The following is a 26,427-nucleotide window of genomic DNA, read 5'->3' as shown; positions in this document are numbered from 1 at the left end:
AGTATTTTCAGATGTAAAGGCTAAGGTAGATGTTATGGACCTTATTACATGCTTTATCGCATGTATCAGATGTGTAAGCAATGGGACCAGGCACTTCGGCCGAAAAAGTGAATTTCCTGAGTTGTCCAATTCCCCTCTGTTGCCATCCTTATACTTCCAAATTCACGCCTTCCTGAAAAAATACAGTCATGTTAATGTTAACTTTTATTAATCTTTAAACGGTAAGTCAACATTTACAGACCGACGCAGCAGTCCCTTCCTTCCGACCTCCCCCCTTTGCCTATGACATGACCATATTTACCACCGGACCAGTAGGCACGTGTCGCCTGTCATAGGTTCTCATTTTACCTGCTCAAACAAACTCCGCTTACGACGGAAATATCGCTTGTTGACATTTCTCATACTCTATACATGTATTACGAAAACAACGTATAGTGCAAAGGGAACACATGCTTTCTGGTGTTTCCATAGTTGACGAGAGTCCGTTTCAATGATATAAAAGTTCTCAGAAGAAGATGGCGTGACATCTTCATCGGATAAGATTGCCAATTAGTTGTCAAACAATTTTTCGAGTCTGAACTTCATTCAAGTTTTGCGGACTTGTACCGTATCCTGGATGCTGACTGGATCTATGATTTCGCCGGTGAACAGAGACCTGCCTCGCCGCAAGATGCTGCTATTTCAACGCCTGTCCGAGGTTGTTGTTGTGTTGGTACTTTGTATTCTTCCTAACCAAGCTGTTCTGGGAACTAACAAACGCTTTACTTTCGCCCTGGTGTTTCCCAAGGACACGGAACTGGAGGCGGTGACAAAAGTCGCCGTGGACAACATAAACTACGGGCCGGGATCCCTCCCCAACATCAGCTTCAACTACGAGTACCGCAGCAGCAGCATAGACGGGAAGTGCGACGCCTTCTACGGCATGACGTCGTTTTTCAGCATCTTCCTGGGTCCCTCCCAGACATCGACGGTCGGGCTTATCGGAGTGAAGTGTGAGGACATGTGTAAGGTCATGCCTGAGACCATGACGCGACTGAAGATCCCGTTCATTTCTCCCTTCTGTTCGAGTCCCCCCGAACTGTCCGACAAGACGAAGTACCAAACGTTCGCGCGGACGACGTGGCCGCCCAACAAGACCACGGCCATCTACACCCAGGTGGTCACGCACTTCGGCTGGACCAAAGTGGCGGTCATCGCCTCCCAGGAGGAGTCGTGGCAGCTGCTGGCAGGCCACCTGACCATTCAGCTGCCGGAGAGTGAAATTCAGCTGGTCAAGAGGATCAACGTGGCGCCAGGTGCGAGCAGAGAAACGCTGAAGGCGAAGCTGCGAGAAGCCGCGGCGCACTCTCAAAGTAAGAGTTGAGATTTCTAATACTTATCATACGTATTGCTGTAATAATGGAAATGTGTATATCTCCATCCTAACAATAATACAGCTCTAGCTACATTTACTAAATGACTAAGTGAGGATTTTTCTTTGATAATTTTTTCAAATAATGTTTCATGATCATTAACCCCCATTTGTACATTATGTAATCTCCAAGCAAATATTTCGTTGCTTACAAATATAGTATCAAATTGGCAAGGCAGTATCCATTTGCCTGGCAGTAACCATTTGCCAAAAAGTTACTAATATAAGAAAGAAAGCCCGATAAAAATGACTAAACAAGTCAACAATAAGCCCAAAGCCTAAACCTCTGCTTGAAGAGTATACATTATGTACTCACGACACAGAATAAATTTATTGTCCGCCACCCACCACCTGTTGGTTCCCATTGTAAAAGGGTGGCCTGACCAGCTCCACAGGAAACTCCTCCTTCAGCGAGGATGTAATGAGTCAGCTATTATTAATATCATACATGGCAGTACAAAGTTTAATATCAACTGTGTAATAACTGTGCGTTAGTGAGTCATCCGCGGTAGAACCAGTTATGAAAATAAGTGTTCAGTCATAAAGCGTGACACTTTGGCAATTTTGCGAGGTAGAAACGTCTGTCTCCATGCAACTATGGTGTTTAGGCAAATGATTGAAATATGTATTAAAGCAAACCCGCATAAATCTATAAATCTGTCATCATCAGGTTATGTCTTTGTAGTTATGTCGCAGTAATTATTGCATTGCTTGCTTCACTTTTTAAAATTTGTCACCCAGTATTAATTCTTCAGCCGTAAATATAGTTCCCAAAATGAAGATATCCAAACTTCTACCCCAGCCTCCACTAACCCCCCCCCCCACACACACACACACATACACACACACATACATTAAACCTCCCAATAACGTCCTCTAACGTTTACCTCCGTGCCCTGCACCAGTCATCATCCTATGCGTGTCGTCCCTGGTGCACCACGAGGAGAACGGCGGGGACGAGAGGCAGCTGATGCTGGCGGCGCACGAGCTCGGGATGACCGATGGCGCGTTCGTCTTCCTCACCCTGGAGAGGAAACCTATCACAGACCTGGCCCTGTTGGACAGGTAGCGCTTTTTTCTTTCATCCTACAGTTAGGATGAATTTTGTGTGACAGGACTAGTAACTGTCTTCAAAGCGATGTAGTATTATGCGTGTCTTAGCTTATGCCAGTATATAATAGCTTGGAAATATACAAAGACGAGTGATATCAAAGTCATGTAAAACACACAACGTTCTATGGAATAGATTTACACATTTTTACAGTAATAGCAGAGCAAAAGAACCGAGTACGTTATACACAGCTAATGACAGAAGACTGAAAAATTGCAAGGCAGTTATGAGTCGTCCAAATAGAGTCAGTTTTATACTTTTTTCAATGTATCCAGTGCAGTTTTTAGGGCTTGGAAACCAGATTTTTCAAAGTGAATATTCTAGTCACTTATCTACATACTAAGTTGAAACAACACTGTCCCAATGCAAATTGACATTCATGGTGCAAAAATGCCCAGAGTTCTGACGAAAAACGGTTACTGGAAGGACCTTGATTTTTAGGGTACCACCTAGAAAATAAAGGACAGATCTTGGGCCGGGCTTTTTTCTTCAGTTCTAAATGCTTTAAGTATGAAATACCGATTCAGATGTGCTAATGTGGGATAGTATGTGTCAATATCATACAGATTGCCTTATTTAGAATATTTTCAGTTTTGCTGCCCTGAAATTGCATTGGATGCCTTTAAGGAAAAGATATTCTTATATTTGATACATCACGTTTGACGTCCCTCAGGGCGTGGAGGATGAATGACACAGAAGACGGAAAAGCGCGGGAAGCCTACGTGTCCGTCATGAGGCTATGCTGGACACTGGCCATCGGCTGTGACCTCAGCGAGTTCCAAAAAAGGGTCAACGACAAGATGCCTACATCTGAAGTTCACCTTCCCAGGAAAGGGGACGACAACGAGTTTAAAACCGTTGAGGTAAGGTGGCCACCCCGCTTTGCATTAGTATTTGTTAATCTGTAAATGGCGCATGTTTAAAGGCATCCAATGCAGTTTTTAGGGGTTGGAAACCCGATTTTTCAAATCCAATACATGTATTCTAGTTACTTATCTGATTTGAAACCACACTGTTTCAATGTATATTGACCCTCATGGAGCAACAAAATCCAAAAATTCTGACGGAAAATGGTCACTGGAAGGGCCCTGTGCTGATTTTTAAGATACCACCCAGAAAACAAAGGACTCATCTTGGGGCTTGTTTCTGCAGTTTTTAATGCCCAAAGTGCTGACACAAATGTGCTAATGTGAAGCAGTTTGTGTCAATATCAGAAAGATTGCCTTGTTCAGCACATTTCCAGTTGTGCTGCCCTAGGCCTGAAATCGCATTCGATACATTTAGAAGCCTCCATTTGTACTTCCATACTGTACTATTGGTCAGACTGCAAGACTCTTCAAAACCCAGAAATGTGTAGAGTGTTTACTCTAATTCTAACATGGACATTCGTTGTTGTTTTAACGATTCTCTTTAGGACGTAGAGAGGCTGGTGGAGATGTCGAACCTGTACAACGCCGTGCAGTTACTGTACCAGTCCTTACTCAGAACGTTCGCCCCCACACTCATCCACACCGACGGGAGGGACGTCAGGGCTGACGAAGGCTCTGGGGTTCTTCCAGGTAGGAACTTTAGGCTATATCATAACAAGGACATTGAACTGATAGAGTTGAGACAAATTTATTCATAGAAAATTTAGCCTTTTGATAAGTTTATTTTCTGATGTGTATCATAACTATTCTGACGTGTATCGCTGTTTCACGCTACGGTAGCAACTCAAATGATGTACTGTGTATTGTTCTCTTGTCTCTTTTCCTTACTATAGGAATTCCAGATGAATTACCGGACCCAAATGAAATCCAGATTAGTAAGAACATGCGGAACATGAGTTTTATAGGTAGGTCTCTTCTTATCACATCATTCATATGTGCATAATTTTGCAAGACTTTCGTGAATTTTATGAACATGCTTAATGTATGTTGATGTAAGAATGCAATGATGCAATGTGAGGACCAGCAAAGTCAATGAAGCAATGTTGGATGATATGACTGCAAAAGCTACGGGCAATGAGTTAACATCCACTTAATTTCTCATAAAACACAGGTTTCTGCAATGAGACAGTCTACATGGACGAGGATGGCGACAGAGTTGCTGACTACGCCCTGTTTCACCACAGTGTTAAACAGGTCCGCATGATCGCGCAGTACAACAAGACAGCCAGGCAGTTCCACAGTCTGGTGGGCGGGTCCTACCACAACTGGCCCGGGGGAGTCTGGCCTCCGAAGGACGGTACGGGTCTTTGTCACGTCACTGTTTATGGAAAACCCGGGAAACGTCACACAGCTAAAGGGCCCTGGCCTTGGTGCTGAACACACAATTCACATAGTTGAACAGACCTGCCCTTGGTGCTGAACACACCATTCACACAGCTGAAGGGACCTGTATTTTATGCTGAACACACCATTCACATAATTGAAGGACCCTGTCCCTGGTGCTGAACACACCATTCACACAGTTGAAGGGCCCTGTCCCTGGTGCTGAACACACCATTCACATAGTTGAAGGGACCTGTCCTTGGTGCTGAACACACCATTCACACAGTTGAAGGACCCTGTCCTTGGTGCTGAACACACAATTCACACAGTTGAAGGACCCTGTCCTGGGTGCTGAACACACCATTCACACAGTTGAAGGGACCTGTCCTTGGTGCTGAACACACAATTCACACAGTTGAAGGACCCTGTCCTGGGTGCTGAACACACAATTCACACAGTTGAAGGACCCTGTCCTGGGTGCTGAACACACCATTCACATAGTTGAAGGGACCCTGTCCTTGGTGCTGAACACACCATTCACACAGTTGAAGGACCCTGTCCTTGGTGCTGAACACACAATTCACACAGCTGAAGGGCCCTGTCCTTGGTGCTGAACACACCATTCACACAGTTGAAGGGTCCTGTCCTTGGTTCTGAACACAGCATTAACATAGTTGAACACAACGTTGCTAAAGACGCTTACGCCCGGGCGTAAACGTAACACCATGAAGATACATGTTCATGGGGAACAAAAAGGGAGAAGAAAGGGTGGAAAGAAGTTCGGGATAGCAGGAGAGAGAGAGAGAGCTAGAGAGAGAGACGCTTTTGAACTAGTTAATGTCAGGCTATATGGACATGTATTTTGTACCAGATTTTGGTAAATGATATTCACATTTCAATAGCATGAACCACCAAGCGAGAAAGGATACGTAATTACTGCATATGTTAGTATAAAGCCTGAGTATACGTGTGCATACATCCCTCCACAGAACTCCCCGCTCAGAGCGCCGCCATCGACTCCAGCACCATCGTGGCCGCCACCACTACATCACTGCTGGTCGTCACCCTGGCAGCCTTCGCCGTGTTCTTCATTATCAGGTTTGCCGATGTTTTTGGTGTCTGTAGTTCCAGAGCAAGCCGCTAGGGGGCCCAAACTCATGTCACTTCTTTCCCACCTCAAGAACTACTTATCATTCAAATTTCGTGTCCTTAGCATGTCTTGATCATGAGATATCAAAACCGGAAGTTCCGCCGCAGTACCATATCAAGCCGCCAGTGGGCCAAAAATATAACTCATTTTGACTAATGTTCCGCCTCATAAGTTCGTTTCCATCCAGAACAGTTAAAACATTTACAAATTTGAATATTTATTGTCTTTACCTACTAACATGGATGGGTACTGATGTGGGCAGTTGAATCACTTCTTCTTTCATCACAAAAACCTTAATTTAGGAAGAAAATGGTGAAAAAGGAAGTTTGGCAGATGATGTGGAAGATTAACTACGAAGAGTTGACCTTCATCGACTCCAGTCGGAATCGGCACGCGCACGTAACACGGCGAAAGGTGAGGGTTATAATTACACCACAACAGAACACTTCACCATCACGTGTTCCACAAATATTTACCTATGGTGAGTCTGAGTTATAACCGGAGTGGCACATGATGTTTGTCCATGACGTGTTATAACTGATGACTTATGAAGCTTAAGGGCGGCAAGCAAAAACATATATTTCCAGACAGCTTTATAATCGAGCTATTGTTGCCATGAATTCGTTCAGAAAATTCTAGGTGTGATTGATTGTTGGGTTATAGTTAATAAAATTGAAACAGTGAAGAATTACGGAAAATTCTAATTAAAGGCTGACGCGGCGACGGTTTAAAGCCAATGCTCGACCAACAGTTTTTGGCGACGCCTCAGGGGCGGAGATTAGTTAGACTGCCAACTTGACCTTAACGTCAGTCTGCGGTTACAAAATCTCCCCTTCCTGCCACTCAGATTTGATGCATTCAGATAACTACGAACACACAAACAAACACAAACTTAACCAAAACAATATGTATGTATACCCGAAGACAATAGACAGAAGATCAGAAAAAAAGAATACAAAATCTTTTTTTTCTTCAAGAAATACAATGAAAAGTGTATGCCATGTCTGTCCGTTCCGCAGTACGGTTCCCGGCGGATGTCCCACACGTCCCGCACGTCCCGCTCCAGTAAGTCGACGTCCGCCGACCCGTTCTGTTCCTCCTTCTCTAACGACCTGGAGATGGTCGAACTGCTGCACGACAAGAAGAAGGTCAACGCCGCTCACCACAAGGTCAGGAGCAACCAATCAAAACCTTTCTCATCACGCGATATCACGTAATAACAAGTTACAGCTATCATGTAAGTTCATCTGTGTTGGTAGTTGGTAGCTTTCGACCAGTCACTCTGGTCTTCTTCAATAGACTGACCCAGTGAGGCTTGTCACGTGGCTTCTTTGAAGTGTGGCATCAACACTGGGTCAAAGGTATCTGGTAGACGATGTCGGCTCCCGTCGCGATCGAAAGCTCTAGGTGAGAGATCTTAATTGTGTTGGATCTAAAGTTTTCACTTTAAACAAGCTACAGACCTTTTTGCAGCTTTTCTGAGATTTATCCTTTTTTTAAATTTTTACCTTTATCATATTTTTCAGAACTCCATGGTCGCGGTGAAGCATGTCCCTCCTGATGAGTTTGAGCTGACTCCTGCTCGACTCTATGAACTGTTCCAGGTATTAAGCTGATTCCTGGTCAGAATCGTACATTTTAAAACAGGCTGACAAGTTGTCCATAAAGATATCGTACACCAGTTGCTACATAAGATGATCTAATCAAATTGATATATGATAAGACAGAAAATGTACATGTAATTTTTGACAAGATGAGATCTGGAGAGAATGTACCCTGAATCCACATGCTTTTGTCTTCACAGATGAGTAAGATTCGTCATGAAAACCTGACTCCGTTCGTTGGAGCATGCGTGGACGCGCCGAATATCTGCACCGTTATGGAGCTGTGTACCAGAGGGAGCTTACAGGTAACACCGCCACCCCCTCCGTAAACTTCGTGGTCAAGTGGTGCTAGACTACACCTCAGCACTATCTTTGTCTCTAATATCTTGTCACCTGTACTTTTTCCTCGAGCTTACATAGATTAATGCGTAACCTCAACTTAACTGTCCTTCAAATTTACGGCATATAATGTAAATGTAAGCCTACTTAAAACTTGCAGATATGTTTTGCATTGCAGCAAAGAACCCTCTTTGTTTTAAAGAATAAATCATGTCGTTTTCTCATCTTATAACAGGACATTCTGCATAATGACGACATCAAGCTGAACTGGACTTTCAAGTCTTCATTCATCACAGACATTGTGAAGGTCTGAAAAGTCGTTAATAGATCCTCTCTGTGGTCAAAACAGTGATCTGCCATTTTCTGAAGTGATCTGCCATTTTCTAAAAGTTGTACATGTTGAGAGATGAAGTATTCACTTTAGTTTAGATGATGATGAAAATTTGAACAGATGCTGAGTGACGAGAGGCTCTTTTTGCACAACAAAGTGTCTTATTAACAGCCGACGTTTCGATGACCGTCTGTCACCTTCCTCAGGGCAATTCCTACAGTTGGTTCACATTGCACTGCAGCACTGCTATGGATGCATTCCCAAGCGTACAATATTTACATATCTGCATATACCAACCTGATGAAACTATATTCACGGATGAACAAAATGAATGTTTGACGTGTACGCTGTCGCCTCCCCCCAGGGCATGGACTTCCTCCACCGCAGCGCGCTGGTGTCTCACGGGAACCTGAAGTCCTCCCACTGCGTCATCGACTCCCGCTGGATGCTGAAAATCACCGACTACGGAGAGATGTCGGCAGGCTCGGGGGTCCGGGCACGGGCCAGGGGGGAATACGCAGGTATGTAATGGACGAGTTCGTGAATTTAAGTATTAAATGGCAGTAAGGCCATACCAATACGCTGTAAGCGGTTTCGATCCAATTTCCACCTAAGCCGGATTCAAGTGACCCCATCTGAACGCTCCAAATCGATTGAAAGCGCCTCGATCCCAAACGACCTTGGGAGGTAGTTTAGAACCAGTTCTACCGGATCTCGATTTGCATCTGAACGCAATGTGATTCCAATGTGACTTCACCGGTTTACTTTACATATTGACCCGGTCACGGATTACGGGGTTATACTTCTTTATCTATATGCAATATCAAAATATACGTGGCATGAACTTTAAGAGCAGTAATCAACGAATAATGTGCCCATTCTAGCCGAATCGCGGTTCAGGCGTCGCAGTGTGAACAAGGCCTAACATGCCAAGTTGCCTGATCAACTTTCTGTACTTCATCAGTGCATATCTTTTCCTTGCTGTAGCGCCATCTTGATGAGTTACAAGCTTACGATGATTCCATGGAAGTCATCTGCTGGCTTTGCGTTCTTATTTTCAGCCATGTTGTGGACGGCTCCTGAACACTTACGGGAGCCCGTGGAGACTGCCAGCAAGAAGGGCAGTCAGAAGGGTGACGTGTACAGCTTCGGGATCATCCTGCAGGAGATATTTGTCCGCGGTGCGCCGTACTGTATGATGTCACTCATGTCGCCACAAGGTACACTGTAGTTTATTTAATTCATTGCTCATGCAATAATCGTAAATAGGACTGCATACGAAACTGATGATATACCCACTTTCGGTACGGATTTTCCAGTTCTTCAATTAATTATGTTTACCAAAGAAAATGTATTGTTTTTGCTCTGTTTCCTCTTCTTCTTCACCTTGTCCAAACAAATAAGGTCAATGACCTGAACCAGACGTCTGTCACCATGGTTACTAGTGTTGGGTTACATCATGTTGCAATTTTATCGCAGGAGGGATTTAGGCTCCTCTCTGACCATATATATGAATGTATTTGAATGAGATTTAACAGAGCAGACCATATGCGAAAGTAAACATTTGCTTTGCAAATGTTACCTTTCTAGTTTTGACATGATTCAACTCTGTTGCTCCTTCAGATATCATAGAGCGGGTGAAAGCTCGGACGAGTCCACTGTTCCGGCCGTGGGTGAGGGACGCGATGGTGCCGCGGCAGTACATCTCCCTGATGGAGCAGAGCTGGGAGGAGGACCCGGAGGCGCGCCCGGAGTTCTCTCTGATTGACACCGCCATCGGACAGCTCAACAAGGGCCAGTAAGTAACAGAGATGAGGCCAAAAGTCGACTCATATACTCATATATTGTGCATGATAATCTCTTCCTATGTGTCACTATGACTCTCTGGTTTCCTAATGTCTGACAAAATGGTAATGAATTTACAAAAGAAAGAATATTATCATGAAAGTTCATCTGTGTTGGTAGCTACATGTTTAAAAGGTTAAAACTTTAGATACAACACAAAGAAGTTCTCTCGCCTAGAGCTTTTGACCAGTCACTCTGGTCTTCCTCAGTAGTCTACCAGATTTAACCCAGTGTTGACGTCACACTTCAAGCCTCACTGGGTCAGTCTACTGAGGAAGACCAGAGTGGCTGAACGAAAGCTCTAGGCGAGAGAACCGTTCTTTGTGTTGGATCTAAAATTTCAACTTTAATCAAGAAAGAATATTGTTTGAACCTTTAAGGAGGTTATCCTCTGTAATCCGCGTTGAATTTGTGTTCGATCTTATGCAGACGCAGTAACATCGTTGACCACATGTTCTCGATGCTGGAGTCGTACACTAACAACCTGGAGGACCTGGTGCACAGACGGACGGAGGAGCTGCGAGCAGAGAAACACAAAACTGACCTCATCCTCTACAGGATGCTTCCAAAGTAATCCCCAACGCCTTTCTGTCTGTCGTTGCACTGTAAATGAACCACGCATTTCCCCACTATATTCATATTCATTACATTCATGTTAAAGGCATCCAGTGCAATTTCAGGGCGGCAAAACTAGAATATTCTGAATCATTCAATCTATATGATATTGACATATACTGCACTACATTAGCACATTTTGCATTTAGTATTCCATACTTTGAGCATTTAAAACAGTACAGAAAGAAATCCCAAGATGTCTCCTTTATTTTGTGGGTGGCACCCCAAAAATAAGCCCTGGATCCTACCAGAAGCCGTTTTATGTCACAATTTTAGGCATTTTTGCTCCATGAATGTCAGTACATATTCGGGAAGTGTTGTTTCAACTCAGTATGTAGATAAGAATAGTGACTAGAATATTTACTTGGAAAATATTTGTTTCTCAAGCCCTAAAAACTGCACTATGAATCAAGTTGCTAGCAGAAACGTTATCCAAGTCTGTTGTACTGTTTCTGTCCAGGGGAGTGGCTGATAATTTGAAAGCCGGCCTGCCCGTGAACGCCGAGGCGTTCGAGACGGTCACCATCTGTCACTGTAACGTCATCAACCTGTCCTCTATCTGCTCCGAGCTGCAGGCCATGGAGGTCAGCTATCATCTTACTTCCATTGATGAAATGAAGAAACGTCGTGTTCATTGCTCCATTCACATAAGATGTTTTTAGCACATCACTTATATAGTCATTCTGTTCGTCGTGAAGAAATCCACGATTTCACGAATCCATCCTGTCTTTCCAGGTGATAGACCTGATGAATGACCTGTACAACAGTTTTGATGAGGTGTTTGAACGCTATGACGTGACCCAGGTTGGTAGAAACAATTACACATTTTTTCTTAGTTTGTGTCATTTTTTAAAAAATCTTTATCTTTCTATCTTATCAATCTTATTTGCACTTGGTGTTTCTTTCTCACCAAATGTGCCGTACTGCATATGCCATTGTTGTAGCATGGTATAAAAACTGAGAAACTTACATTTGCAAAGAATAAAGAAGAAAATGTAGTATTGTGCGTATTTTCCCAGCTGGACAGCGTGGCTGATGCCAGTACGATGGTAGTGTCCGGCCTCCCTGTACGCAATGGGAACAGACATGCCGGTCAGATCGCCACCATGGCCCTGGACCTGGTCAGCACGGTCTGCGGCTTCAGAAGCAGGTTCCTCGGGGACAGGGCGCTGCAGGTCCGCCTGGGGATGCACACGGGTAAGCCTGGACTGAAGCTAAGTTTTCGTGGTCAGCCAGTAGAACCGCCAATCAGCGTAACAGACCAGCTTCGCAGGCGCGCAAGGGTTATAACTGATTGGTTGTACACAGTGAACAACTTGTCACACCTAAAACATTCAAACAGTCAAATCTAGACTTTTATTGATTTCAGTCTTATGAATTCGTTGGACCTCCAATCGCGACACTCCAACCCAAATTCCTACAAGACTCTACCATTTCATAAACACTGCTGCAGATACTTCTCAGTCAGTTTTTCCTCAGACAGGTTTTCCTCAGACAGTCAGTGACTGGAACGCGCTTCCTCAGGACATTTCTGAAATCACAAAACCTGACAACTTCAATTAAGGAAGCCGTACTCCAGCATCTGAGGAAACAATAACGACGCAGCGCACTCCCCAAACAGAGGGGTGTTGCACAGTATTTTTTTCAAGAACAAGAACCTCTTCGAATTCCCTATGAGTTAAGTTGTTAAATATCTTTTCCCCAGGCCCAGTTGTAGCGGGCGTGGTGGGGTTCAACATGCCGCGTTACTCGGTGTTCGGCGACACCGTCAGCGTGGCACTAACGATGGAGACAACCGGAGAAGGTAAGCAGGGAATGGCACAACCATTGAGAGCCTTGGTTCTGCTGTATATGTGCCATAGCTGTGCGCTCTCTTTTTAAGCTGGTTGCAAGGCCACCAGATGATGAATACTGCATTTTCGTGGAGAGGTTAAATCCCTTACCTCAGATCGTCTCTAAAAGAGGATTATTATCTGTTATGTTTCACTACCTGTACGGCATTAAATCCCCGGGTACTCTTGTAATAGCCTGGGTACCATCCGAATTTTCGGTCCGCAACGCTCGAAAAAATCACGAGCGTTGCGGAGCGAAAATCCGGATGGTACCCAGGCTACTCTTGTGATTACCAGATGACGTCAACACGTCCCATTTTCTCCATTATCACACGTAAGCAGCTTTCCCCGCCGCTCTAACACTCTTATTGACCGGCCTTTAGAAAGACTCGCACCTTATATGAAAGGGCGGCTTATGTGGGCATCTCTCTCTTTCAGGTGAAAATCCAACGTTGTTGATTTTGGATGTACAAAAGTGTACAAAATAGAACCTTTCAGTGATATTTTGATGCGGAGTTATCTTGACGACAACACGCAAACATCTATAGAAGTGTAGTGGACCAGGCATTCCAACAATGTAGATAAAACTTAAGAAGGGGAGCACCTTCTTGCTGATGTCTTAAAATAACGCCTGTCCATCTTATGGTGTTTGCTACATTTTTGCTGCGTCCTTGGTAATTCTCTCGGGCATTCTATCTTATTCTAGGCATGAAGATTCAGGCTAGTGAGGACTGTGCCAATATTCTACTGGGCATAGGAGGGTTCCGCATGGTCAAACGTGGGGATGTTGATATCAAGGTGATAAAGTTGTTACATCGTTAGTTTCTTTTCCACTTTTATCGCATACAGTGTAATAATTTCGTGATCTCTATAATTTAAAAATGAGTAAATATCTTGCCAATAACAGTAATATTTTAATTTCCGCCGACGCTTTCTTTAAAAAAAAAACACAAAGATATTTTGGTACTGGTATCGTCTTAGTTTCTGACGATAATTTCATATTTTTTTTCTTTAGGAAGGAAAGTCCATCCAAACCTACTGGATTTACGGAAAGAATGGTTTTAACAAACCCTTACCGGAGGAGATAGTTCCAGAGTTAGAGTGTTAGACGTGAGGAGGGGATCAGAGCACTGACATAAAGGCAGCACAAATAGCACATAGTTATGTAGGATCCCATTGACGCCTTTCAAGTATGGGATATGGAGACAAGGAGAGATCTAACTTATAGCATACACTGCTGCTGCTATACAGCGCGGGGTTAGCACAAAAGGAGTTTCTCTCATCATTAGTTGTAGGATCTGGATGTCCTTTACCTCAATATGATTTAGCTTTAGCAATGTATTGAATAGGTTTTTAATGGAGTTAGTTTTCTGAATCAGGGAAAGGCAACTGTAATTGTGTGATACCTGCGCGATGAGATGATTCTTCTTTTCATATTTCAAATTCCATCACCTGGAGATACATTAGAACCAGCGCTATCACACACATATATATATATAGTATCTTAAGTACTTATATAGTATCGGCAAGGCCACACATACGATGCACCTACAGGACTTGCAGCACAGTGTTAACGAATGATGATAATTTCTTGCAGCAAATGAATGCTTCGTGGTTTCTTAAAAGTCAGCAAAGATGAATTCATATGCAATTTGAGCAACAAATCTCGATGTTTCAATTGTAGTAGAAACCATTCGGCGTACTTGTTGCTTCGTCGAATTTTTGTTTACCAGGAATCACAACTTTCTGCTGTTATGCACAAAAAAGTAGAAACGATCTTTAGAACCACGGGTGTTTGGTTAGCCCTGATACTGTTTTGAAAAGGGGGCCGAATGAACCCCTTTCAGGAATAACGGTTGTTCCAACTGTACATAATGAAGCTGTTTAATCATTATTGACAGGAGATATACACTATGAGTTAATTGATAATTCATACACATGTGTACAAAACTAATATATAATCTTTTATTACGAAACGCAAACAGCTGCTTTTGTTCTGCAACCAGTTATAAAACGTCTCAAAACGTCCTGATTTCACTACCCGATCTGCCAATTTTATTTACACAACTCAAAAACCCGTTTTGACAATGTGGTCCATAAGATAGGCTATCATTATTGAACGATATTGTACACAGAAATAAGCAAACAAACAAACTTCAGGCTGAGCCTGCTTAGTTACTTCGAAAACATACATGTACATAGACAGCCTTTAACCCTCTAGGAGGGGACGATAGCGTACAAGAAAATCAACCAATGCCAAGTTCTATGCGTCTGCAAGTCTACTTCTGTGTCGGCCCGCAAATCATGAAAAGCTGATAGAACACTCACAAAAAATGCTAACAGAAAATGTCATTCCTGCTGTTTTGAGGTTAAATGATGGACGGATTTATCACCTGTCGTATTTCCCTGAAAACTGTATGTAGTTGAGTACAGCGTCCTTTAGCTCTTGCAGGTTGTGCTTTAAAGATTTGAAGACCACAAATGTGACATTCACTGAGATGAGTTCATTGTATAATTTGTGCTTTTTGCTACTGAGGACAGGTCTATAGCAGGTCCATCCCGAGTCTTTTCTTGTTGGCCCAGACGTACTGGTCCAAGTAGTCACCTTCCCTGGGCCTCGCCCTGTCCGTGGTCAGCCTGACCAGATCGTTCCGCCCGTAGTCTACCGACAGGAGGGGAGGGGACGAGGCAGCGGCGGCGGCAGGTGCAACCGCCACCGAGGGACTGCCTGGTCGCTTCGGAGGTCGCGTTTTAGTGGGCTCTTTTTTCACGATGTGTGCATTTTGCGAGGCTGTAGCGGAGGAGGACGCCTCTGCCTCGGCTACCACGATGGTGATGCCGACAGGAGTGACTGTAACTAGCGTAGCGCCCGTGCCGAGACAGGAGTCCACGGGAGAGCAGAGCTTGTTCTGACAGAACTGCGAACACGACAGACAGTGAGGGCCGATGGATAAGAAGTACTTGACGTGACGTAACGAGCTGAGGCGCCACGTCAGCCAACCAGGTTTCCAGAGGAGCCAATAGAGGGCCACCACGGACGTGAGGCTTCCCATGGTGCCCACCACGCCAACTACTGCTGGGCTCAGTCCTTCCTCTGTCACCACGGCCGGGGGTGCAGTGGTCGCTGTAACACGATGTAAAAACAAATCATTTTGCTTATTACCAGAAACACGTTGGTTTCCTGTACTAGAACATCGTCTATCCTTGCTCAGTCACTGACAGACTTTTAAAAAACCGTAAGGCGTTTTTTTTTTCATACAGGGTAATCTGTCAGCAATGCCAATGGCAACACAAGGCACAAGAAACAGATAAATTTGGATAGAAACTGACCTAAAAGACCATGAAAATCATGAGCTTTTGATAGAAAACTCGCAGTGTACCGCGTTACAAGACATCAACTTACGGTTGCAGTTTGCAGGAGGCCCGAAGGACTGGTCCGACGCGTCCCCGCAGTTGTCGATGCCGGTCTGATCGCAGGTCAGGTCGTACGCGATACACCTGCTGTTGGTACACTGGAACAGGTTACCTCCAGTACAGGAGCCTGCGTCTGCAAGAAACATACTAGTATGACTATCATAACTTACACTTTACATTCAGCAAAACAAACATATCACAGACAGTTTCTTTTGCAGAGGACCTCTAGATCATTCTCCCATTTCGGAGCGCTTACTTTTTAGCCTGGGTACCATCCTGGTTAGTTTACGTTGATAGCTCAGGGGGTGGAGGTAAACTAACCAGGATGGTACCCAGGCTACTTACTTTGGGGCCAATATTCTACTTTGGATCCAGAAACCTTCACAGGACTTTATCCGATGATTATCTTCTCATATGGATGTTCGTACACAAGTATTGATCATTTGTCGACTGGATCAAACGTACAATTGATAATGGTGACTTGGATTATTCTTCCTTCCCTTGTAGTAGCAATATTACATATCAGCGCTCATCGAAGTACTACAGTAGATACATGACATACCTGTGTGGAAGGACGTGTAGTCTCCCACGAAGCTGACTTGCGCGGACGCGGCAGTGATGACCAGTCGCATCGTCAGGTTGCCGCCGGTCGTGACGACGCTCCCCGGGGTGCTGCTGCCGCACAGCGGCCCGGACAGGACCGACGCCGACGTGGACGAACTGTCGTAAAATGTCACATGGGCACCGATGTCGTCGCAGGCATCAGCCGCTGACTGGGTCGTCCCGACAGGGTTGGTAGAAGTTGTGGTGGTCAAAGAACTTGTTATCTCGAAGAATCTGAACTGGAACAGGATGTTTGTGTACGGCGAGGGCACCTGGAAGGTCAAACTGCAATCCAGCGGCGATGACGTGACGTAGTCGCTGACTGAGTCGTCATGAGACTCCACGATCTTGCCGTTGTCCTGGTCTGATGTGCCACATGAGTTCACCATGGATACTGCAGGAGGAAATATGTGTATGAGTTATATGGACCATGCTGCTAAAAGTAACCGTCTTTCACTCTCCGATACCGATCATTGCAGTTTTCCAATGTTTTCAATATTTCACCTCACGGTTTGTGAAATGATACTGGTCTACTTCTAAAATCTGATTGTCAAAATTTTGATTTTTCCCCGTACGGCCAAGCTTTGGAATTCCCTCCCTGACAAGTGTTTCCCACCAACTTACAATGTACAGGCTTTCAAATCAAACGCTCACCGCCATCTCTTGACATAGCCATGTTTCTTTCATATTTCTACTTCAATGCCGAGAAGTGGTCGTATAGACCTTGCATTGAACCACTCCGTTAAAAAAGGCTTGCTGTGTCATACAGACAACCCATATAACTACTGTAACATTGACACCGTTATCTACGACATACGTGAACCAAAGACACACTTTCGGGACGACCTCGCTGAGAAATCTTGTTGTCCTTACGGATTAGTACACTTGCCGTGTTGGCATGCCTTCCGATTTCCACCACATGGCACGCATGCACGTTTAGAACAATTTTCTGTTCGGATTAAGTACGAAAATATGTAAGGATGGCATGTCTGCTCTTTATATTCAAGTCAAAGTGTTATTCGTGGGAATGCTGTATGGTAGCTCCTTCCCCCGTACCAGGGTTCGTTCTCTGGACATGCATGTGTGACTGAAACGTGCGGTTGCTACAGTTGCATGACTTTGGCGGCAGATCAAGGCATCTGGTATTTTGTTAACTCGGAAGTACATAAAAACGGCATGTAGCACGAGGAATGGACATGGTCATCTGATAACTTTCAAACTGCAATATTAGTGTTCGTACTCAAGATTTAGATACTTGTGTCTTTTAAAATTCTCCTGATTCACAGTGCTATTATAGAAAAATACGAAAAACGCTATATATAGTGAGCTGGAATTGTTACTACACGTAGTACCCTTTTTCCTACACCATTTTCTTATCCATTAGCGCAGTGAGTACAAGGTTAGGACCGTTTTGGACCATTTGAGTCATTATTAGGCATCCGGTTTTACGCACCCAAAAGTCACTGATACAATCTGATACACTGAATGACATTTGCCCTCCAAACTGCTATAGACACAGTTTTTGGGGGTTTTTAAAGTGTGTTAATATGTGAGCTATAGCGTCTTGTACTAGTTCGAGAATGAAAAAGGCAAGAAAATCGCTCGCAAAATGAGTGGATTCAGAACACACTAGGTGCTAGACCCGGCAGCCAAGCCACAAAAACGTGTCGACCATGACGGAAAACTTCGCTACGGTTAGAAATGAACAGCTGATAACAAACGGGGACTTTCTGTGAGTTCAGCTGGGCAACAGTAGGCCGTGCGTGGTCCTGCTTTAAAACACAACTTTCCGTAGGAATAAAGTTAGATTTTTCACTTCTCTGTCTGTTCCTGACGAATTTTGAAATATAGATGACAGTAATGTCCTGTCAGCTTGATCAAAACACAAAATGATTGTGAGAATCGTGAAATGATACCAAACATTTCATTGCATGACAAACCGAAACATTGTAGTCGGACACAAAATCACATCATACAGATGGTTATATGGTTTGTTACGTGTATCAAATGCGGTCACTTACTCGTCGGGAGTCCCTGTCCTTGGCATAGCGACACCGAAAAGTAGAGGAAACAGAGAAGACCAAGGTTACGGGCACATGTCGGCCACGTCTGGCGACGTCCGTCGACCCTTGCGCAAACACGGCCCCTCCGCTCCGGTCCCATTGAGCCAGACATGACCGGCGCTAACCCATCGTACAGCCCGGGTACATGTTGTCCTACGCCGCTAGTACTCGAGTCTCTTGTGGTAAAGAAAAGCCGGTGACAGGAAGAAATATTGGCCTGTTCAGTCGGTTTGTTGGTTTTGTCCGCCGTCCTTTGTCGCTCAGTATTCCCCTCTCATTGAGCAGAAGTATGGCACTAATTGATATCACTTACACGACCAGCTACCTGATCCCCGGTGCCCAAACAAACGGGGGATTCCTACAGGGACTTGTGTGCGGATTTTCTGGGATGTTTGCGGGTCATTCACTGACACTCAAGCGTGTGACATGCACGTGTTTTCTCTCAGGGGACGGCGTTTTGGCTACGAATGCTTCCCTACCTGAAGTGTGGAAAGCTTAAGAAAAACAGAGGAATACAAGAATCGTCTCCTTTCTTCAACCAGCGACACCGCTCGATTTCACTTTCCTCGCTGTCTAATTGTTAGTTTAAGTCTGCCGTCGTCCTTTTCAACAGTTCTGCTTAAACCTTATAGTTCCAACCTTTTAGCGAGTACTTAAAAACTCGGCTCCGCGGAAGTTGTTTGGTAGTTTCCAGGGCGTCTGTCGTCTCCATGGACATAATCCCCGCGCTTGGTGACAGCAGAAGAAAAGACGGATTTCTGCCAATGTAACCAGGCAGGATTACGGCCTGATGCTTGAGGGCCGCTGTAAGGGATCATGATTTTACCCGAGGCAGGGTTAATGTGTTTGCGACGAGCCTGCCACTCCAGAGTAAGTGTTTGTGCCGAGGGCTTTGTCAGGACTGATCAGCTTAAACTTGTTTTCAACATTCATACGGTCTGCAAAGGTTGCTGGTTCTCAGTGTGGCAATGCGACCTTCCTTTGACCGAATGACATAAACGTGCAAATACAAGCTCAGTACGTTGAATTGACTGCGTCTGTGTTCGATTTCAAGCTTCATAGTGTTCAGCATGCGGTTTCGTTGGCGAAACAAATTTACAGTATCGTACTGACAGTCCGGTGCACCCTCTCGATCTCCCAAATGGCGCTAAGACCACAAGAGTTCACGAGACGAGAGTTAGAGACACCGATGACGTCACCGTCAGTGGATGTCGTCAAATTTTAGACAACACTTCAAGATTAGGACGTCATTTTTTTCACCTCCATGGACATACACAAAGGGTGTGCAACTTCATGTATCCACGATTATCAAGGTATGAGTCACAGCAAATCAAATTAAAGATCAACAATAAATATGTCCATGATTTCAAGTATCGTTCTCATAAAATTCTTGTTTAGGCACATGTGTGACCGACATGGTTTTTTTTTGGTCATAAAGATCCACTCTGATCCACAAAGATCCATATAGATTAGCTGACATCGACAATTGTTTGATTGGAATACACCTGAGTGATGTGACTGTTTTGAAGATATGAGGTGGGGTGGGGAGGGGGTAGTCACAACTTGCCGAGCTCGCCATGTGGGGCACCTGAATGGGTTTAGCCTGGTTACCAGACCTATTATAGCTCCCCGAGTCCTATTTGCGGAGAGGATGTAGGACTCGGTAGCTATAATAGGTCTGGTAACCAGGCTAGAATGGGTTAGCATTCATACTAGCCCGTGTTTTGCCACCTACGATGTCACCAGTCACTCACTATTAACAATACGCGGACACGACAGAAGAAGATGATCCTCCCATCTAACTGTGGAACATTCAGACCAAATTTGAATACTGTGTTGGTCACCGTTGGCTGGTTCAGTAGGAGGGCGTGTCGGGGGGTTGTTTGTATGACTTTGTCGTGCAAAAGAAACAATCCCAACCGTCCAATTTGCAAGGAACGATCGCACAAACTCATCATTACCGTCGACGTTCTTTAAAAATAACACAAGTAACAGATATGGAGCCACGCGTAAATGCATATATCAATGCCTTTGATTTTCGTAGTGATACACATATGTACGTAATAACCCAAACAACTGCCAGAATTGATACACACAATTTCTACCAACATTTTCTGGTCGATGTTTTCAAATTTAAAGGAGTTGGAAGTAGAAATTGATGTATGCGAAATATTTCACATCATGGAACTGTTGCCTAATACATATTAATAAAATGTATTGTGGTTTAAGTAACTGAGTAACTAACTAACTATTGGGATGTTTGGATAACAATAAACGTCTACAATTGGTTCTCTTGTTAGACCATGTGTTCTTAACAACAGAGATGCTGGTCTTACACGAAACCAGAAATGAAATCTTAGCCGTCCTTCCAAAATGGGGGAGAATATCTGTCTTGTTCTCGTTTGCTACATTTCTCAAGTGTCCGCTAGTGCGCCATTTAAGCTAGCTTTACGGGATTACACACGACCCGTCCCGTCTTCCCCCAATACAGGGTCTTCCCACAATCCTATTAAGATCTGATCCCCATTCAGACTGCAGAAGAAAGCTGGACCCGGAGTGTCCCGTAGAATACCACTCCTGGTATTACCGGGAGGTAAGACGAATTTTGGCGGACAAATACCCACATCAGACGACTTTGAACCTTCGGAGTTGAAGAAACACCAAGTTTTATACTGGGCAAGTGACTGAGAACCTCTAGGTGTTGGGACAGAAAACAGACGTTCTTTTCTGACATGCTTGGTCACTAGCAGGGGAAGATGTCGTCTGACGGAACCTACAAGATAACTGTCGTCTGGTGCATTCTGCTGATGTCGGTTGGCGTCGGACATGGCATCGACAGCGGTAAGTACGTTGCCGCAGTGTCATAATGTCATTTTTTATGTGTACATTGCCAAGTAGTTTTAGCAAACCAGAGCAAAAACAACATACATAAAGAAAAAGATGAAATGAAATAACATTTTTACTTTGTTAAAGGGCAATAAAACGAAATACAGTACTACACGGTGTCGATTTTGTCCAACACAAAAAAATTCTCCAACATAGAGCTTTCGACCAGTGACTCTGGTCTTCCTCTCAGTAGACTGCTCTAGGTGAGAGAATTTTTTTGTGTTAGACCAAAAGTTTTAACTTTAAACATGTAACTACCAACACATATGAACTTTCATGATAGTACCTCAATATTGTTAGTAAGATTGATATATATTTCATATCAACCAGTGGGCCTCCTGAGTGACGTGGGATGCGGCACAACTGACCTCCCCAGCCCCGGGAAGATTCTGAACTCGTACGAGCCCCTGAACGTCACCCGTCTGTACGGGACGGTCTCCACCTGCAGCTTCACCATGCAGGCGGAGACGGACGATCAGCTCCTCCGCTTCGTCTTCCGGTCCTTCTCGGCAAGTCCCGGCGACTGTTCGCTCACGTTCGCCAAGGTCAGTGATAATGCTACATCATACAGGAACAACTGCACAATACAAGCCGCCAGGGGGCTCAAAATCTAATCATCAACACCTACCCACCTACCAAGTTTCATGACAATCCTCCCTACGCTATATGTAGGCCAATGGCCAAAAGATATTTGGGCCAATGTCATTAATTATTCTACGAAAGTTTAAGGCATCCAATGCAATTTCAGGGCGGCAAAACTGGAAATACTCTAAATAAGGCAATCTGTATGATATTGACACATGCTGTTCCACATTAGCACATTTGAATCAGTATTTCAAACTTAAGGCATTCAAAACTAGTCCCAAGATTAGTCCTTTATTTTCTGGGTGGTACCCTTAAAATCGACCCAGGTCTTTGCAGTAACCGTTTTTCGTCAGCATTTTGGGCATTTTTGCTCCATGAATGTCGATATACATTGGGATAGTGTTATTTCAACTTAGCATGTAGATAGACTAGAATATATACTTTGAAATACCTGGTTTCCAAGCCCTAAAAACTACACTGGATGCAAAAAGGGCCGTGAATCATTTCAAACATGTTATGTTCATCCATCCTCTTAGCTGTACGACGGAAACAGTAACGCCGGGACAGAACTGGCGAACGTGTGCCAGGAGTCAGCCATGGAGACGGAGTACGTGTCTACAGGGAACTACATGTTACTGGTGGTGTCACTCCTGGACAACTCTACCTTCATCAACTTCACGGCAGACTACACCGCATTCAAGGAGGGTAGGTGGAGTAGTCTCCAGTAGAGTGACCTTTAGTTTCTGTTCTGAATTGTTGTTCAATGCTTGGTTTGTGTGTGGGGTCGTGTGGCGTATCTTATCGGCAGAGTGCTTGACTCTGAACTAAAAGGTCCCAGGTTCGAGTCCTGACATGCCACCGATCTTGTGGCCCTTGGAAAAGGCACTTTACACGACTTTAATTTCTTCACTTTAACTCAAGTGAAAATGAGTATGGTCCTGTCCTGTTTTTGTCTGCTGCGTTGGCCGCGGCATAAAATATGTTGAAAAAAACTTCTTGAATGTGCCGTCACCATGTCCAGTCATGAAATGTTGAAATATATATAAAAATGATTTTTTTTGTTGAATGGAAACGTTCTCCCCGTTGCAGAGACGTGTGCGGACGAGGAGTCGCAGTTCCAGTGCAGTAACGGCCGGTGCATCTCCCGGTCCCTCCGCTGTGACGACGTGGACAACTGCGGGGACTCCTCGGACGGGTCGCAAGGACCGCCTGCCAACTGTGGCTCGGGTGAGTAGATGTCGACATCGAGCTCCGGACGGCTTTTGACCAACGTAACGTCCTAGGACAAAACAAAAACATCCTAAGACTCGACTTAAACTGCTTCTGATTGCATGATTTGCAAGATTTTGAACACATATTTAAGGAAAATTAAGGGAGCATGAGGGGTCAGTTTTCGGTCACTTGTCTCTACAAGATACAACACTTTGTCCCGGAAAGGTTCGACAATATGTCACTAAACGCACAGATATAGTTTATAGAAAATGTCTATTAGAGATGATCCACGATGTGGCTTATGACGACCCAATATATTGGTGATTCCTGCTTTGTCCAGACGACGAAGAGACGACGACAACTGGCCCTGACCTGACGGGTGTGTACGCGGCCTGCGGACTGGTCGGCGCCCTGCTGATGTCGTACCTGACGTACTGGTGCTTCTGGAAGCCGGGCTGGGCCCAGTGGAGGTTCGGCATCTGTCGGTACATCAAGAACTGCACACGGATGAAACCCGAGGGCTCAAACCAGACCGGTTCAGACAGTTCCAAGGTCTCTCCCAAGGACACAAGCCGGAAAAGCAAGAACGGAACAACTACGGAGGACAAGCCCGCGCCCATACCCTTCGGTACGTCCTCCCAAAATACATTACACTATGCAATTTACCTTTCTTTTTTGTGTTCACGGAAGGAAAACATATTGTTTTTCCTCTGTTTTCTCTTCTTCTTCAAACAAATAAGGTTAATGACCTGAACCAGACATCTGTCACCATGGTAACTAGTGTTGGGTTATATCATGTTGCAATTTTATAGCAGGAGGGATTTAGACTCCTGTCAACATATTCCATATTTACTAGTTGCTATTGATCCAAATCGTCTCTGTCATTGACGTATTTGTCTTTTGTAGGCCTCAGCCGTGAAGCCCATCTCACCACCCCTAGCGGAGCCACGTCGTTCGACACCCTGCGCACTGCGCTCAGCAGGTAACTATGTCAGCATATACTAGTACTGTGTTACTTCAAGCCGCTGTCATGTGCGGCATGGATGTAGAAACTATAGCTGAAATATTAGAAGTTTCATCCGACGTTAGTACAGTACGATAGATATCTATTAGACAAATTCTACTTCTGATCATTGATAAAATAGTACATGTGCTAGTTATAGAGTCATGCGCGCGCGTTTCCATGTGTAAGATACGTAAATCTTTTTGGTTAAATCATTAAATGTGCCAATGCTTGATTACATAGAGGCAGCCACTATTCATATCAACATGGCACTTCCTAAGTGTTAACATCCTTTCAAACGTTATCACAACGTTGACCAATACATTGTGTACTGTAGGGAGTCGGGCATATCTGGGCTGTACGTTGGCTCGGCGGGCGAGCCGTCTGCCTGGCCGTCGGACACCAGCGGGACTGGCCCGGGAGGCGACCCAGGGAGAACCCGCGGGTCCCTGGACACCGGGGTGGACGTGGACGTGGATAGCGGTCCCGGAATGCCCGAGGACGAGAGCTACCTCCTGTACCTCAACGCCGACTGTGGGCATGCCAGGGAGAGTCGCTAATACCGTCCAAGTACAGTAGCCAGAACGGTAAAACGGGCATCTCTGAAGAGAAAATACTCACTAGTCGAAAACGCAGCATTTTGAAGTAAACCTATCAGCACTACAATGTTACATTGAAATGTAACGTTACTAAAAGTCTACTCTGAGTAGCCTGGGTGCCATGCGTGCTCACTGAGATATGTGTCCAGTGTGCTATGGGTCTGGCACCCAGGCTAACTCTGAGCGGCATACTTGACGTTTCTTCAGGCTCTCTGGCTTTTAAATTTGTTAAAGATTTTGTCCGAGTTTTGAGCTTTGTGTGAAACGCATATAATTGACTACTGGTGTGTTTGCCGTGGTATAATCTGTCTACTGATGACGCCACAAAATCTGAATTGTGGAGAGGCACCGTGGATGTATTAAGGTCAGAGGGGAGTGATACTAATAGTAGTATATGACGTTATGGTATATTGCATTTCGGTAAAAATGACTTTACTTAAAGACTGCATAATATTACATACTTTTGCCAAGAATAATGAGTGTTTTTATGTAACAGAAAAAGTTATTTTGAAGAAATGTGTGAATAAAGTTTTGAAAGAATCAAATACTGCACAGTTGATGTACGGTATATTTATTTTAACAACCTAGCCTGGGTATCGGCAAAGACCCAGCTAAGGACGATACTTTTGTCTTCTTGAGTCCCAGTTAAGGTCTCTAATAAATGTTCACACGTTATAACGTTATTATCTCAAATAAGAACATCATACTCCAAGCCAATCAACAACCAGTGTCCTCCATCATATGCAAATGTCGCCTCAGCTGGTTAGGACACGCTGTCAGACTCCCACCTGTCAGATCTAGATTTGCCAACCAAGTCCTACAGTGGTGCCCAGAAGGACGGAGAAGGAGGGGGCGTCCAAAGATGAACTGGCGACAGACAGTCGAAAGGGACCTCCAAGCAGTCAACAAGAGCTGGAAGGAAGCCTTGAGGCTGGCTGCTGACAGAGGAAGCTGGGCTACTTTGACTGCCTCATGCGTCACGAGACGCGGGAGCCCCTATGTCAAGTAAGTCTTATAACGTTTGACCCTGGAATTGCACCGCAAAATCCGCACATACTACTTAGACATCCTGCATATGCCACTTTTTTACTCAACAAACAAGTCAGTGAGAAAACAAGACGCGCTGTCCTTTCCTTGCAATTCCATCAGGTATCAACAGACGTCGCCCTTAGGCGACAACCTGTCTCTCAACCTGCCAATGCCAATAACATCAGGACTCTGTTGGGGAGATTGACGTCTCCATTTGTTGAGATAAACTTACCAATCTTCCATCTTTAAGTCTTGATATACCTCAAGCACATCGTATTTCGTCACAGAATACGCGATGTCTATGCAAAACGTCCTAATTCTACATCATATCGAACATTTTCCTCGATCTGCGATATGCGTTAGACTCCATACTCAGCCTCGCCGACCAGTCTTTGTTGATGTTGGCCGAGAGCCCATTTACGTACTCAGGTTTCCAAACAAGTCATCTGCGACAAAGCCACTTCCGGGGCTCTGCCGTTTTCTATACAAAAACACGAATTTCTGCCGCCCTGCATTATAACATGAGTATTTTAGCTCAACAAT

General features: G+C 44.5%; 2 protein-coding genes and 1 pseudogene across 2 annotated transcripts; 2 read left to right on the top strand and 1 right to left on the bottom strand.

Moving 5' to 3' along the window:
* Positions 1-582: 582 nt before the first annotated feature.
* Positions 583-13,867, top strand: LOC109474004 (atrial natriuretic peptide receptor 2-like). Its single transcript, XM_019774200.1, has 15 exons — positions 583-1,352; positions 2,317-2,476; positions 3,196-3,385; positions 3,937-4,081; positions 4,285-4,356; positions 4,563-4,748; positions 5,764-5,872; positions 6,227-6,338; positions 6,944-7,093; positions 7,451-7,528; positions 7,729-7,833; positions 8,103-8,174; positions 8,563-8,719; positions 13,197-13,288; positions 13,506-13,867. Exons 1-15 carry the CDS (start codon positions 617-619, stop codon positions 13,596-13,598), a joined length of 2,457 nt encoding a protein of 818 aa, XP_019629759.1. The 5' UTR covers positions 583-616; the 3' UTR covers positions 13,599-13,867.
* A 129-nt stretch (positions 13,868-13,996) lies between these two features.
* LOC109474002 lies at positions 13,997-18,901 on the bottom strand. The gene is made up of 4 exons (XM_019774199.1): positions 18,529-18,901; positions 16,467-16,901; positions 15,894-16,037; positions 13,997-15,614 (listed from the first exon to the last, which is right to left on the bottom strand). The coding sequence occupies exons 1-4, from the start codon at positions 18,680-18,682 to the stop codon at positions 15,034-15,036; spliced, it is 1,314 nt and encodes a 437-aa protein (XP_019629758.1). The 5' UTR covers positions 18,683-18,901; the 3' UTR covers positions 13,997-15,033.
* Positions 18,902-21,092: 2,191 nt separating this feature from the next.
* LOC109474003 lies at positions 21,093-24,887 on the top strand (annotated as a pseudogene).
* Positions 24,888-26,427: the final 1,540 nt, after the last annotated feature.

Source organism: Branchiostoma belcheri, unplaced genomic scaffold (genome assembly GCF_001625305.1).
Source record: "Branchiostoma belcheri isolate BF01 breed outbred unplaced genomic scaffold, Haploidv18h27 scaffold3, whole genome shotgun sequence".
NCBI lineage: Eukaryota > Metazoa > Chordata > Leptocardii > Amphioxiformes > Branchiostomatidae > Branchiostoma > Branchiostoma belcheri.
The sequence above is the reverse complement of the archived record's forward strand: the minus strand, read 5'-3'. Positions and strand labels throughout refer to the sequence as shown.

Bases quoted from the DNA above. Each gene is read 5' to 3' on its own strand.
- LOC109474004 (XM_019774200.1), top strand. From the start codon at position 617: ATGCTGACTGGATCTATGATTTCGCCGGTGAACAGAGACCTGCCTCGC. The intron at 7,094-7,450 runs GTCAGGAGCAAC...CATATTTTTCAG, and splicing joins TCAACGCCGCTCACCACAAG to AACTCCATGGTCGCGGTGAA. The intron at 8,720-13,196 runs GTATGTAATGGA...ATCTTATTCTAG, and splicing joins GGCCAGGGGGGAATACGCAG to GCATGAAGATTCAGGCTAGT.
- LOC109474002 (XM_019774199.1), bottom strand. From the start codon at position 18,682: ATGTCTGGCTCAATGGGACCGGAGCGGAGGGGCCGTGTTTGCGCAAGG. The intron at 16,902-18,528 runs GTAAGTGACCGC...TTCCTCCTGCAG, and splicing joins AGGACAGGGACTCCCGACGA to TATCCATGGTGAACTCATGT. The intron at 15,615-15,893 runs GTAAGTTGATGT...ATCGTGTTACAG, and splicing joins GCCTCCTGCAAACTGCAACC to CGACCACTGCACCCCCGGCC.